Source organism: Rhinatrema bivittatum, chromosome 12 (genome assembly GCF_901001135.1).
Source record: "Rhinatrema bivittatum chromosome 12, aRhiBiv1.1, whole genome shotgun sequence".
NCBI lineage: Eukaryota > Metazoa > Chordata > Amphibia > Gymnophiona > Rhinatrematidae > Rhinatrema > Rhinatrema bivittatum.
This window is the reverse complement of record NC_042626.1, coordinates 7,705,510-7,721,042: the sequence shown is the minus strand read 5'-3', so window position 1 is coordinate 7,721,042 and position 15,533 is coordinate 7,705,510. Positions and strand designations below refer to the sequence as shown.

General features: G+C 40.8%; 1 protein-coding gene across 1 annotated transcript in view; it reads right to left on the bottom strand.

The window, feature by feature from the left end:
* Window positions 1-15,533, bottom strand: part of RAP1A (RAP1A, member of RAS oncogene family) — a 100,374-nt gene that overhangs the window by 24,267 nt on the left and 60,574 nt on the right. The window contains exons 3-5 of the mRNA XM_029572564.1: window positions 14,814-14,882; window positions 11,134-11,190; window positions 6,692-6,832 (exon numbers count right to left, since the gene is read on the bottom strand). Of these exons, the coding sequence (XP_029428424.1) occupies window positions 6,692-6,832; window positions 11,134-11,190; window positions 14,814-14,882 (267 nt within the window). The remainder of the gene's footprint in view (window positions 1-6,691; window positions 6,833-11,133; window positions 11,191-14,813; window positions 14,883-15,533) is intronic.

Genomic DNA, 15,533 nt, shown 5'->3' with positions numbered 1-15,533 from the left:
GCTCTGGTGTTATCTGGATGTGAGTGGACAGTGGTTGAATGGCTTGAATCCATTGAGATTTGAGTGTCCATTGCATTAGTCGCATGGTCAGTCTGGCCATGGGAGTGACGTGAACTGTTGAGGCCATGTGTCCGAGTAGGATGAGGCACTGATGAGCTGTGACTGTATATTGATTGCGAATAGAATGTACTAGGAGAACGAGCGATTGAGCCCGGTCTTTCGGAAGAAAAGCCTTTGCTGTGATGGTGTTGAGATCTGCACCTATGAACTGCAACTGGTGAGATGGTGTGAGCTGGGATTTGTCGTAATTGATGAGAAATCCCAAGGAGTGAAGCAATCTTATTGTGAGATGGAGAGAAGTGACAGCTCCGCTCTGTGTATGACTCTTGATGAGCCAATCGTCCAAGTAGGGGAACATGTACTTGTTGCTTGTGAAGATGTGCCACCGCTACTGCTAGACACTTTGTGAACACTCGAGGTGCTGAGGCAAGGCCGAAAGGTAGCACCCTGTATTGGAAGTGTTGACCTTGTACCAGAAATCGGAGGAACTGTCGATGAGGTGGAAATATGGGAATGTGAGCGTAAGCGTCTTGAAGATCCAGAGAGCAGAGCCAATCTCCTTTTTGAAGAAGAGGTAGCATGGTGCCTAAGGACACCATCCTGAATTTTTCCTTCCTTAAAAATTTGTTGAGATTTCTTAGGTCCAGGATAGGACGTAGACCCCCGGTTTTCTTTGGAATGAGGAAATATCGGGAGTAGAATCCTGTGCCCCACTGAGGCCTGGGAACTCTTTCGATGGCCCTGGCAGTCAGGAGGGTAGATAATTCTGCTTGCAGGATTGTGTAATGATGAGACACTGTCCAAGACGGCATAGGGGGATTGTCTTTTGGTACAGTGAGGAAGTCCAAGTGGTACCCCTGAGATATGATTGAGAGTACCCATTGGTCCGTAGTGATGGAGGTCCAAGTTTGAAGATGGTGAGCAACTCGGCCTCCAACCGGTACTTGTGGATAGGGATTTTGATAATGACTCATGCCCTCTGGTTGAACTTCAAAATCCGGAAGTGGACGCCGCAGGCGGAGGTTGTTGAGGCCTAGCAGGTCTTTGGCGAGGCTGAGACCGTTGAGCAGGTCTTTGTTGTCTGGGCCTGGCTACTGGTGGATAATACCGCCTAGGGCGGTAATATGGCTTTCTTTGTTCCCTTCTTGGAGGCCTCCTTGAAGGTTGATGTACCTCTTGTGGCAGCTGAGAAAGCTGTTTGAGGGTTTCTGTATGGTCCTTGATGGTGGCTACTGCCTCCTTGACCTTATCGCCAAAGAGGTTCTCCCCTAAGCAGGGCAGGTCCGCCAAGCGCTCCTGTACCTCTGGTCTCAGCTCTGAAGATTTAAGCCAGGCCCATCTTCTCGCTGTTATTCCAGCTGCAGACAATCTGGAGGTTGTCTCGAATGAATCATACGTGGCCCGAACCTCGTGTTTCCCTGCCTCTAGGCCCTTATGTACTAGGTTTTGAAAACCTTCCTGAAGATGGTCAGGTAACTGCTGAGACAGGGATTCCACTTGCTTCCATAGGTCACGCTGGTACTGGTTCATAAAAAGCTGGTATGAATTTATTCTAGCTACCAGCATCGCAGCTTGGAAGATCTTCCGACCAAGATTGTCCAAGAACCTATTATCCTTTCCAGGAGGTATGGAGGCGTGTTGCTTTAATCTTTTGGCCTTCTTTTGGGCCGACTCGACCACCACTGACTGGTGCGGTAGTTGAGTTTTTTGGAACCCCGGGATGGGTTGTACTAAGTAAGTGGCATCCGCCCGCTTATTAACAGCTGCCACCGACCCAGGGTGTTCCCATATCCTGTACATAAGTTCTTGTAAAACTTCATGAACAGGAATAGCAAGAATTTCCTTGGGAGGGTCCACGAATTGAAGCACCTCCAAGGTTTTTTGCCTGCTGTCCACTTCAGAGATGAGAGAAAAGGGAATTGTTTGAGACATCTCCTTAATAAAGTTGGAGAAAGAGAGATCCTCCGGTGGTGACTTTCTTCTATCTTCTGGGGGAGAAGGCTCAGAAAGGAGGTCTTCATCCGAGGAGAATTCTTCGTCACTATCATCCAGAGGGAGCTCCAACGGCCTAGTAGGCTTAGTTGGCATTTCAGAAAGTGGAGTCTGAGGTCTGAGGGGTGGTGGGACACCCGAAGGACCTGGTATTGGCTCTTGACTGTCATCTACATCTATAGGTTGTGGTGGAGATGAGAAGCAATGTATTAGTGAGTCCAGCTTGTCCATTAATGGTTGAAAAATGGACTCTTGAAAAGGCATCGAGGGTGCCATCGGGATCGATGGCCGTGGTGGAATCGATGGTACCCGGGGAATCGGCAATGCTGAATCCGGTGGCTGCGGCCTAGGTAGAACCGGTAATGGAATCGGCGCCATCGAGGAGAGCGGTGATTTCCTTGGCATCGGTAGTGAAGGAATCGGTGATGGAACCGGAGATCCTCCTATGACCGGTGTCGATGGCAGAACCGGAGTGGCAGGCCGTGGCATCGCCTCGATAAAGGCATCCTTAACCGCTTGACGTATGTAATTGTCAAGTTCCGCCCGCATGGATGATGTGAACAGAGCACCCATGGGGGGAGGCGGTGGCGGCGACAGTAGTACAACCTCAGGGCCCTGAGGAGGTACGATTCCTTCCGCCGGAATCGGCGAGGGTTGGCCTGTCGGTGGCTCGGAAGCCTTACTTTGGAGCCGGGCTTTCTTACTCGGTGCCCCGTCCTCCGCCGATGGCTCGCCGGGTATCGGAGCGATGGTTGCTGGTTGCGGCCTGCGATGCCGATGGCGATGTTTATCTTTTTCGCGCCCTTTTTCGCTACTCGATGTGGACGCTCTGGACGATGGTGAGGGGGAGGAAAAAGGAGCGTCTCCCGAGTCACCGGAGTGACGTTTCTTCAAGACCACTTTCCTAATCGCCCCAGCCGGAGACGATTGTGTGGAAGTAGACGGAGCAGTAATCAGTTGAATTTTGAATAATTGCTCCATCTTGTCCATCCGTAAACGTCGACCTTTCGAGGTCATCGTAGCGCATAAGGGACAATTTTTTACATCATGACCTTCACCAAGGCAAAGTACACAGTCTTGGTGAGGGTCTGTAATAGACATATTTCTCGCGCATTTCGGACATTTTTTAAAACCTGTAGCCATTTTGTGGCCGGGCAGCCGTCGACGGCCTAAGGCTCAGGTAAATTTTGTTTTTAACGAAAAAACGGCACGGAACCGCGAGAACGGGAAAAACTCACCGCGATGATCAAACTAAGGGAGACCCTCTGCGGTTGAAGTTTTTTAAAGCTTTCCGTAAGGAAAATATGTGGAGAATCCCACAGGACTCCTGATAACCGCGAGGCTAATTGCTTCGCGGAAAAAAGAAGACTAAAGGGAGACCCCTGTGGCAGGGAATATCATGACATGCTGGGCATGCTCAGTAGGCACTCTGGTGCCAGTCAAAAGTTTCATAGAAACTTTTACAGAAGTTTTCCGTACATAGGGCTCCATTACCGATGTCACCCATATGTGAGGACTAGCATCCTGCTTGTCCTGGGATAAAATGCAAGTATGCAAATCTCTCAATTCCTGATAATCAGTCAGCATTTTACTAATTCAAGTGAACATTGCTTAATTAGCAGTCAGCAGAATTACTATTCAGACTCCACTGTTCAATTGGTTGGATAAATCCACAAATACTGTGCCATGCAAAGCTACCATCTCAATGACCCAAGGCCATAAATAAGGGGTGCAGTTAGTACGGGAGACAGTCTGAGCTGTCAGACAGTTTGCAGTGATAGAACCACCAAATTTAGTAATTACAATTTAAGCAGCAAAAGCCAATGGGACATGTTTTCTTATTAATGCTGTCAAGAGCTGCAATGTCCATGAGAAACGTAGGGCACGTGCCTTGTTACTTTATCCAACAGATTTCAAAAAATGAAGATGAAGCTTTCTCATTTACATTTTAATTCACATAGTGTGCGTTTCTGTTGCAAGCTGAATTGGGAGAACCAACAATGATCAGTTCCAGGGTGCGATTAAGATCACCGTAATGAAAGAGTCTGAACTGCTGAACTTTTCCTCCCATTTCTGCAACAAGACAAGATAAACTACCTGATCTTTGCAAAGTATGAGTACATCATAAAAAGCTAAAAAGCAGGAGAGCTTTTAAGAAGGCCACCATAAAGCATGCATCTATTAAAAATACAATTCTTTCAACCAATAAAGCGGAATTGAGAGTTCAATATCTAGCTTTTTTTTGTCTATACTAAAACAGTCAGTACAAGACAATGAAGGCAAACAGCTGTAACAAGGATTAGGAACCTGGAACTGATTATGTAATACATGTTTTAGACTTTATTGGTTGAACTGTATAAATATATTTGCCCTTTTCTACTACACAAAGCAAACCTCTCTAGATAATGGGAAGGTGAAATTAATATTTATCATGGTAAACTTTTTTCTAGGCCATAGAAGCATTTTGACAGAATTGTGGCTATGTTTTAAGTCTACTAACAAAACAGAAAAATATCACCTTTTATGGCCATTCAAGGTTATTTTCAATAATTTCTAACACATTTAGGTATTTCTGTAGTTAACAGACACCCTTCTCCAGGGTACTTTACAAAACACAGATCATAAGATTAGTAAACAGTAATTCTGAGATAAAGTAAAAATAGAATTGTTGAATTAGTTTAAAGCAAGATTGAAAAAAATGTATTTTCAGTTTGCTTACAACAGATGAGCATGCACTAAACTCCTTATTGTACAAGGAACCTTTAAAGCAAACCATTCATGATTTGATCATAGATCATGAATAAGATTAACCAAACACAAGCATTCAGAACCTTGAGAGAAAGTCCTGGGACTTCTGGTTAAAATACCACAGAAAACTAGTTTTCCTTCCTTGACATGGTTGGTTCCCTCTGCACAAATAAGTTGCATTTTCTCCGGGCTAAAAGAAAGAGTTCAGAGTCTACCAACAATATTGATCTTTTATACTTTAAGTTCTACTTCCGGCAGGCTGACTCCCAGGAGATGCAGAGAGAAAGGATGAAGCATAGAAACTGAGCATATTCTTGACCACCACAAGTTTTACACTAAAACCTCTAAGTACATACCACTATGGATACTGCAGATATTGTCACAACCCACACAAATGCATGCCTGCGATATTTATAAGGGAAGGTCTTCTTGAGCTATGCAGAACCACTCAACATACAGAAGTGCATTTTCATCAAAACTTGGAACCAAGATCACACAATTTTAGGTGCCAATGATACAGTAACATTACATATTGGCTGATAATCACTAAAATGTACTGATGCAACATAAGATTTTGCTAAGATGTTGAAATATGAATTTTGAAAGATTTTACAAAAATACCATGAGCGTACACAATAGATAAGTAGACTGACACCTGTTCATAAGTTTCAAACGTCTGCTAACTAAAAAGTGTTTCTGTATATGAGAATATTATAAGATGCTGCATTATGAACTGTGATAACTTAAGATCCTTCCCAAATTATTCTGGGAAAACAAATGCTACAGTCCTGATTTTTTTTTTTTTTGGGGGGTGGTAGGTGTGCTACATAGTCTGCAGGCTGTGTTAGATATAAAAAGCTTACATATTCTGGAAATTTCTCACCTCTTGCTCTTCCACACACATGCATACATTTTTTCGACCGTGCTTTTACTGCCTGAGCTAGAAAACAATTTTCTCTTCTGCTATAATATTGTAGGTCCTATTTGATCTCTGGTTTTACTCTCAGCTCTTTTCTAGGATGGGTGCATATTATTTAAGCCCTGAAGTCTCTGATAAGTCTCATGGCACAGGTCTAGTGTACGGCATTTTGGTACTCTCTAAACTGCTTCCATTCTGCCTATATTCTTCTGGAGATGTGACCACCAGAATTGGACAATAGCCCAGATGAGGTCCTACTACGGATTTAAATACAAGATTTTAATTATTCCCCTCCATATGCATCTTAACATTCCTATAGCTCTTCATCATTGCCATATCAAATGCTTTTTACTACTGAAAAAGCAGTGCATAAATCTAAGGGACAAGACAGAGGGGTATGTGCCAACAGGCAAGAACTGCTCCCAAGAATTGCTATTGTTTGCAAAAATATAAAATGCAGAAAACTAGAACAAAGGCTCTCTCTCGCTCTGTGCTCCAGTTTTATGGAATAATTTGTCAGTGGGGGTGCATAGAGAATCTGATTTAAAATTCAGAAAATTAGCAAAGACAGAAATATTCTATCAGGCTTTTGCAGGAGGGGAGGTTGGGGCACAGTTACAGTTTTAGCCACAGTTCAATGATAGTCATAGGTACAAATTTTTATGTATTTATAATTTAATCTAGTTTTATTTGAATTAACTCAATATTTTATGAATATTTTGTAATCAGCATTTGAACATTGAGAATACATAGAATATACATTTTTGATAAATAAAAATAAATTTCACAGTTTTCCAGCTTTACAAACATCAAATATGATCATTTCCAAATACCTCACTATTTGGCACATATTCGTACCTTGACCCATCATATACTGTTAGGTTTCTGTCCAGGACCAATAATTTCAGAAGTAGATGTTTGCTTGCTCATATACAAAATACTTGCAGTTTACAAAGAATCTCATTCACTTACATCTTCAGTGTCCTTAACCCGTAAAATCTGTTCCCTCAGGTCCTGTAAGTCGTTAAACGTGGACTGTGCTGTAATAGAATATACTAGTGCAAACCCTTGACCATTCTTCATATACAGGTCTCTCATTGCTGTAAATTGTTCCTAAAAGTTACAAATGAAGTAATTAGATGAGAATATGGTTCATGTTAAAACATTTAAAGATATTCAAATTCTAATATAGCCAGAAATAGTTTTCGAACTCAAATAGTCCAGTGGCAAATTTTCCTAATAAAACATCTGCTCTTAAACTATTTCACAATTATTTTTAATAGGATAAAGTGGGAAGAGATCTATAAGAGAATAGGCCCTGCTTTTCCCCCGTCTCATCTCTCCCAAAGGCAGCAGATAACAATGGAGCAACTATAGCTTGCTACTACATTTTCATAGGATGTTCATAACTGGTAATGCACACTAGAAGGCCTAGGTGCAAAGTCCATGGGGACTTCCCCTTTGAAAACTGTCCATGGGCATAAGAGATCCACAGACCCCACACATTTTTCTGTGATCAGATTTTTGCTGGAAAACGGCAAGCATAGATTTGAAAATCCAACTTCTACGTGTTTTCCAACTCCTGGGAATAACTCCCCATCCATCCAGCAGTATCAATTTTTAGCCAGATTGAAGTGATGGTAGATTTCAGCCAATCCATTTACCCGTGTAAATAGCAATTTATCAAGGTAAACTTCTTTGAAAGTTGTCCTCTTAGTGAGCAAACATGTTCTTTGTAAAGCTATTCATTTTCATTTATATGGAGGATAGCATGTTTGCTAAACATAAACTATGTTTTTCATAGATAGCAACATGAATCAGCCATTACACATGGGCAACGTCATCTGGCAACACCAAATGGATTTCCTCTCTCCAAGCTGTAGAGTTTTGAGCTCTACTGAGCATGTGCGGGAGTTGCCGTGGAAAGCCTCCTCAGTCAGTAACAGAGCTAAATGTAGTTGTGTAGTCAACTCTCCAGGGAAGTGGGCAGGTATTCCATGGCTAATTCTTCCTATCTACAGAAAACACCATGTATGGTAGGCAAACATGCTTTTTCCATTGATAAGCAAGCTGATTAGCCAAGCTGAGGGTTGCAGCAGAGTGATTACTTAGAAAGCAACCTGGACTCACCATAGAGAGTGGACTACAGGGAGCAGATTTCACAAAATTGCTTGTCCAAACCTTCTGTCAAACTTTATGAAGACAGTAATAGGATGTGAATGTGTGGACTGAAGACAACATTGCAGCTTTATAGATATCGATAGGTACTTCTTGGAAATTAGAGGAAGCCATGGCTCATACTTGATGAGCCTTAACTGAACCTGCTAACTGAAGTCTTGTTAAATCATAGCCAGTGATGGATGCAAACAGCTATCCAACTAGATAATGTCCATGTGGCAACCGCTATTCCTGGGAAGTTTGGGACATATGAGACAAAAAGCTGATTAGTCTGACCATGAGGTTGCTACATCTTTTGTAATATGCCAAGGCCCATTTAGAGTATGGAAGGCTCTCTTGCCCTCATGCATATGGGACCTTGGAAAGAAAGTAGGTATAACGACATTGTCTGATATGAAAAGCTGAAACTACTTTTGGTAAGAACCCCGGGTGGGTTCTGAGAAACACTCTGTTGTGATAGAACTGCAGATATGGAGGATAGTGTATGACAGCTTGGAGTTTGCTGACTAAATCACAAAGGTGACTGCAATGAAGAAAAGAAAAGAACTTTCCAAGTCAAACTTTAAAGAAATAGATTCCAAGGATTCGAAAGGAGGCATCATCAACAGAGAACCGAGTTTAGATACAGAAAACCTTCAGTTTCATGGTATTGGGAGTTTGACATGCCAGAGACTTTTCATGAAACGAGATACTAGTGGATGAATGAAAATTGGTTTGCCAGCTAACAAGTGGTAGTAGGAGGCCATGGTGAGGTATGGAGGTAGTGGCGAGGCCAGCGTTAGAGAGGTGAAGCAAGTGTCTTAGAAGCTGTGAAGATTCACATGAAAGGAGTCAGTCATGTTGACACCAGATGGAGAATCTTTTCCTTTTGAAGGTGTAGTTTAACTGGTTGAGGGTTTTCTGGACAAAATCAATGTCTTCAATCTTGGATGGTACGTGGAGATTTGCTATTACTGAGCTTTCAACCAAGCTGTGAGGTTGAAGGCTCAAGATCTTCAGTCCTCCTCTGCACAGAAGCCACGATCCTGTCCTTCCTGTTGACACAGAACATGGTAACTAGTTGTCTGTCTGGATCAGTGTGAACATGGTGAGCGTGCAACATCACTCTGAGCTCAAGGAGATTGATTTGGAAGAGAAATGTGTGTGGAGACCAATGATCCTGGCTACAGAAGATCCAACATGGGCTCCCCTGATTCTGGTTAAGGCATCTTAAGAGGACAAGTTGGTGGGAACACATAATGGAGCACCTTCCTGGAGCACTTGAGGCTACAATCACCATCATTATTCCCATGCCACTGTGCTGTCTGCACTTCTGCTGATCCTACTGAGATTTAAAACCTCATTGGAGTTGTCATATGTGAAGGCAGCCATATGAACATTAGGAGCCACCTGGCAATGGACCTCAGATTGCTCTCGCTCATCTATGCACAACTTGCCATTGTTGCCTTCCAAATACTGGGCAGGAATGCCTTCTGAAGCAAGGAATCATTCGAAGCACTGGGTCTGACTGGATTCAAGATTCGATTTCTCAAAACAGATGAGAAACCTTAAGCTCTGAAGAAAATGTATGGCCATGCCAAGAAAGTGGAGAACTGCTTCTTGAGAATTTGCAGTGATCAGTCAGTTGCCCAGATGAGAAAACTTGAATCCTCTGGCAACAAAGGTGCACTGCCACTAATGCTGAGCATTTGTTGAACATTATGGGAGCAGAGGAGAGGTCAAACAGAAGGACTTTGTATTGGTAGTGGGACAAATCCACTTGAAACTGCAATGCAAGCAGAGAACATGATGCTCTGAAATGTTCTTTTGGCGTAATTGTCTAGAAGTTTGTGATTTTTGCTGATGGGGCAATAGAATAAATGTGTCTGTTTTTTTCCATTGACTCAGCTATGATGGACTGGTATGGAAGGGGTTACAAGCCAACATCGGAAGATTGGACTTGAAATTTGATGTCCAGCTTTCTGGATGTCAGAGGGCAAGATGTAGGCATTTCCCAAAATTTCAACGTCTTAAGAATGTCAAGAACTGGTAAGGAGGCACCTGATTGGGATTAAGAAGAGGAATTTTTTCCTGAAAGATTACTGTGATTTTTGTATTTATTGGTGAAAACATGACCTTTCGAGGGCCAGGGCGCAATGGCAGCCATCACAAGGGCATCGATCCTTGCCATTTGAAAGAGACATTCTGACCTCATATGGATGAGGATATAGCTTTGCACCCTGCCTTCCAAAGATTCCTATTCAGCTAGAACCATGCCCTCAAGTGGTCTATGGAAAGGAAAAGTCGGATTCTCTGAAGGATGGGATCCCTATAAGATCCTCCTCTGCTTTGGAATTAGATATTCAACTGAATGTTTCCATCTGGGAGAAGAGAAAAGCCACTTGATCTTTATGGAATAAAGAGAAGATGAATGAATCTTCTTCATGGACAATTCCTCTTCCTCCAAGTGAAAGGCTAAAAGCCTCCAGTTCATCTTGTGTATCAGAATCTGGGGAGAACACAGAGTTACAGTGGTAGTACAGGGAGCTTGGCCACCAGCCAGACCTCTAAGGCAGGTCTCCCCAAACCTGTCCTGGGAACCCCACAGCCAGTCTGGTTTTCAGGATATCCACAATGAATATGCAAAAGAAATTTGCATACACAGTCTCCATGGTTTAGTACACCAAACATGACAGCGACTGCCTAAGCAAGTCAACTGTTTGATAAGTACAAGAAAAATACATCCTGGGTTACAGATTTCCATTTTTCTGACTGTGCAGTAATAGCAAATACAATAAAGAGATTTTACCCAATAAACTCAGCAGATATGAATTTTAAGTCCTAGCACAGCCACACAACATCAACCTCAAAATATCATTTGCAATACAGTCAACTCATCACAAGAGGGATAATTTCATACTTAGGCTACTGAATGAGTTGAACGTAGGGGCCTGGTCTGCATTCTAACTGGTCTTAATCAAGAGATAGCTTGCTAGTATTTATTTATTTAAAGGTTTTTATAGTAGCTAGACCCAGCTGTATGGTGAAAAACTGAGAACTGGTATGTGCCATACAGTAAGAACTTTTAAAAATGAAAGACTAGGCAAAAAGAAATTAGGCATATTCAGTGCAAGCCACATCCAGAAAAGGAGCTCAGTGTAGCTGAACTGAACTGATACTTCTAATTATGCAAAGAGAAGCATGCAACAAATTCTACAGTTATGGTGCTTTTCTATTTGAAAAAAGTATGTGCTTACTGTTCCTGCTGTGTCGAGAATTTCAAGCATACACTGTTGGCCATCTACTTCCACTTGCTGGCAAAGAAGAGAAAGTTAAGTTTAGTATACTGATTGTGCTTTACCAGGTACAAATGTAGATGCTATAAACTCCATTTAATACTTGTTACAACCTGCTGTGAGTTAACACACTTTGCTTCCATTTTCAACAGAATTATTTTTAGAATGGAAAATTGTAACAGCTATTACGGTTTAGGCATAATAAAATTGAAGAAGTAGGGTGCACAGCTCCTCAGCTGTTCTGCATCTGCCTTTCTAGAGCTAAAAAAAAGTTCACATATACCTAATTTATTATTTTTTTTTATTTATATTCCTCTTTTCAGGCACTTTAAAGTGGATTACATTCAGGTACTGTAGGTATTTCTCTATACCCAGAGAGTTTACAACCTAACGTTCTGATTTACTAAAGCTTTTCTCCCCTTCTGTGTCTATGGGAAAAATGCTTAGTAAACGAGGCCCTGAGTTTGTACCTGAGACAATGGATGTTAGTGATTTGCACAAGGTCTCAAGAAGCGGCAGTGGGATTTGAACCTTGCTTCGCAACCCACTGCTCTAACCACTAGGCTGCTACATAGATAGTAAATCTAGAGAGATCTGAAATTTCATGCCTTAACTTCACTAGCCAAAAAAACGTTTTTCACTGGCCACGTCAAACAAGCTGCCACCACAGGACCAGTCAATATACTCTAGTGGTCATTTCCCCTGCTGTTTGCAACCAGACTAATCTGCGCTATCATATAGAAGGTTTTTCATGGGTTCTTTGTTTTGTTTTACATATAGGAAAAACTTTTGTTTTTAATTTTTACAGGCCTATCCTTTTGCCCTCCTGTAGGCAAATAGCACCATGGCCTATCCTTTTGCCCTCCTGATTAGGCAAATAGCACCATGATGATTTCATGTTAAAGTATCAGACCCATTGCTGGAAAAGGAAATGGCAGAAGAAAAGATCAGAGTTTTGTCGGCAAAAATGCAAGGAGTCTATAAAGACATAAGATTAAAAAAAAACTAACAGTATATATTTAGCCAGCCAGTTGAAGCTGTCATCAAATCGCCATGTAAGCCATGTCAGCCATTGAATATTTTAACTAGAACTAACTAACCCACTCAGTCTGGATGGAAGATACCCATGTGCTTATTGAAGAGCTGGCAAACTTTTACAAATTACTCATTTGCTCTAGTTGGCTCTAGAGGATCCACAAAGTAAGAAAAATTAGTGGTTTATTATCAAAACTGAGTAGCCTCGACTGTACAGGAAGAGCCTTAAGTACCAAGAGATGCAATCAGACTAAGAAAATGTGGCAGAAAAATACAGTAGTCGTCCCAATTATATTAGGTGCCATGGGCCTGATTAAAAAGAATTTCCATTCACTCCTTGATATGTTGCCCATACATATTACATCTTATGAACTTCAGAAGACAGCCCTTCACTGCCTCAGGTACAAACCGATTGTAAACCCTCTGGGGACAAAAATACCTACAGTACCTGAATGTAATCCGCTTTGAAATGCCTGAAAAGAGGAATATAAATCAAACATAGCAGTAAATTTGAGAGACTGAAATCATCCCAACATACCTTGGCTGTTTAGGCATGCACAAAAACCCACTGCCCCTGGAAAACAGTGTTGGATCCACAGAGCAAAGAGAATAGTCTATCAAACTGGGTAACCTCTATACAGAATGCCTCTTTGGAAAACGAGTGCAATCTGGCAGACAGACCTAAGGGGGGCAAATGCATGAACTGGGAATATCTATCACAAGAGGCAGGTGGAATTATAGATGTGGAGAATTTTAGATTCTGGAATGGAGTTTTGATTTTGGACTAAAAGATTTAGAAATAATTGTGTATTCATTGCATTCTGTGAGCTCGACCCAATAAAAATCAACGGATCTGATCTATTTATCCATCTAATTCCTCCTTATAAAAGGATCTTTTTCTGAAGGTTTTATAAATGGAGACTGTGAATCCAAATTAAAAAAAAAAAAAAAAAAATCTATCAATCAGTGCTTGCTCACTACCACTCAGTTTCCAGTCTTGCATTTCTAGTTAAGATTTTGGGGTCCTAAGTCATGGTCTTTGATGATGATCATGACATACTACTTCAACTGATGTCACTAGGAATTTCTAGTATCCTTTATTTATGGCTAAATTCTTTCCTAAGTAAGCAATCTTTTGTCAAGCAAGGTCGAAATACCCCACCATACCAACTTATGAGGAGCCACACCATAGAAATCTGTTTTGAGAGCGAGAGAGACTAGCTATAATGCTCTCATAGTAGTTAGGTATTTATACCTTTATAGGAGGCCCACCTAGTTAGTCAAGGTGAGGTTTAGGTAGTAGTGTAGGGTTAGGGGCCACTGACATTCAGAATGAGAGTGCACCGTTCTGTTTGTATGTCTCATTCTGAATGTCAGCGGCCCCTAACCCTACACTAATACCTAAACCTCACCTCGAGTAACTAGGTGGGCCTCCTATAGAGATATAAATACCTAACTACTATGAGGGCCTTATAGCTAGGCTTTCTCTCTCGGTAGGAATTACAATTGTGCACTAGCCGCAAAGTGCGAAAAAGTTATTGCATTCTGCGGTAATATCTATGTGAAGTGCTAAGATAGCTTATTTATCACAAAATGCACTATTACCATAAAACACGCCCCACTTCCTATCACATGCGATAGTTTGATGAATCTAGCCCTTAGTTTGATTACTACAACTTCTTATATCAAGGGCTTAGTCAGTCAGCACTTAGAAGACTGCAACTGCTCCACAATGCTGCAGCTAGAATTTTGATGGGGGCAAGGACAAGTGATCCTATTACTCCTCTGCTACAGGGTCTTCACCAGCTCCCAATAAGCTGGCAGATCCAGTTTAAAGTTCTTTATCTGGTCTTTCAATGTCTGAATTGTGAAGGCCCAGCTTATTTGACCGATTCTGACCCCTTAGACAGCAAGATGTCCTTATGTTGAGCACAAAAGCACCTATTGAAAATTCCATCTTACTGAGGCTAAACCTTCATCAACTCAGAAGGGAGGATTTAGTATAGTTGGCCCAGTGTTATGGAATGTGTTACCATTAGATATTTGTACCAATACAAATAATTTAGGAAACGTAAAAGCCTTGCTTTTTATACAGGTCTTTGCCTAAGATGGATGGATATTAAAAAAAAAAAAAAAGAGGCGTGCAGGTTGATTGTTCTGGCAGAAAGTTCAGGATTTTATTTTAATAGCTTTTTTATATTGTGGTGTTATATTGTATGTTTATTATGCTATATCTAGATTTTTTATGTTAGATTTTTTTTTTTTTTTATTGTAACGTTGCATTTTATGTGATTCACCTTGAAGTTCAATGAACACTGGGTGAAAAATCAAATTTGATTAAAAATAAGAGTTATGGGACTACTACTAGAGTATGGCTAGAAAGAAGAGTTAACAGGCTTTCTGTTGAATTTAAATAGCCCCAAGACAGCCATGCACCTTAGTAAAGTCAGTACCTTAAGTTTTTAATAGTTAAGGAATGCAACAGAGAATTTATGGATCGAGGTTTCCACAATATCATTTTATAAAAGATAGCCCTATACTAACCTCAGTAAGACAAAAAAAAAAAAGACAAAGCTCAATAAATTCACTTTTTCTTTAAACATTACCTTTCTGTATGAATCTTCTATCGTAGGGTCATATTTTTCAACAAAAATTCCCTGAACAAACTGTACTGTCTGGAATGCAACAGAGAAAAAAAGGTTACAACCAGCAACATGCCTAAAAATAAGTTTTTCAAGTAAAAATATTTCTTGATTTTATTAAAAAAAAAGAAAAGAAAAAGAAAACAGCCAGCTAGCGTACACATCCTATTTATATGCAAATAGATGAAATAAATGCAATTCCTAAACCACTTGCACTAGAAGCAGAGGCATTGTTTTCTTCTCTACAACTTCCTTCATAACCCATAAATTCTGCATTTAAGGTCTTGGAAATATAAGACCACTATGGCAGTAATCTGCTGCACTCGATATTCTCATCATGAATAATGCAGGAGTTGCAGTCAACAAAAATGTGCAATAAATATATGTTTTAATCTCTAACCCTCATGAGATGACTTGCATGTAGACACTCAAACAAGAACCAGTGGCCATCACAAAATTAAAAAAAAAAAAAAAGTACCAACAAAACCAATTACTGTTAGTATTCAAGATTTTCCTTACTACTATTCTTGTAACATGCATGCTATCGAAAAATCAGAAAATCTGACTCTTGGGCATATGACTGTCCTGGAAATAAGCTGACTTGTTTTAAAAAAAAAGTATATGCTTGAACTGTAGATTTAAAGTATTTCCACATGTTAAATGTAAAAAAAAAAAAACCAACTT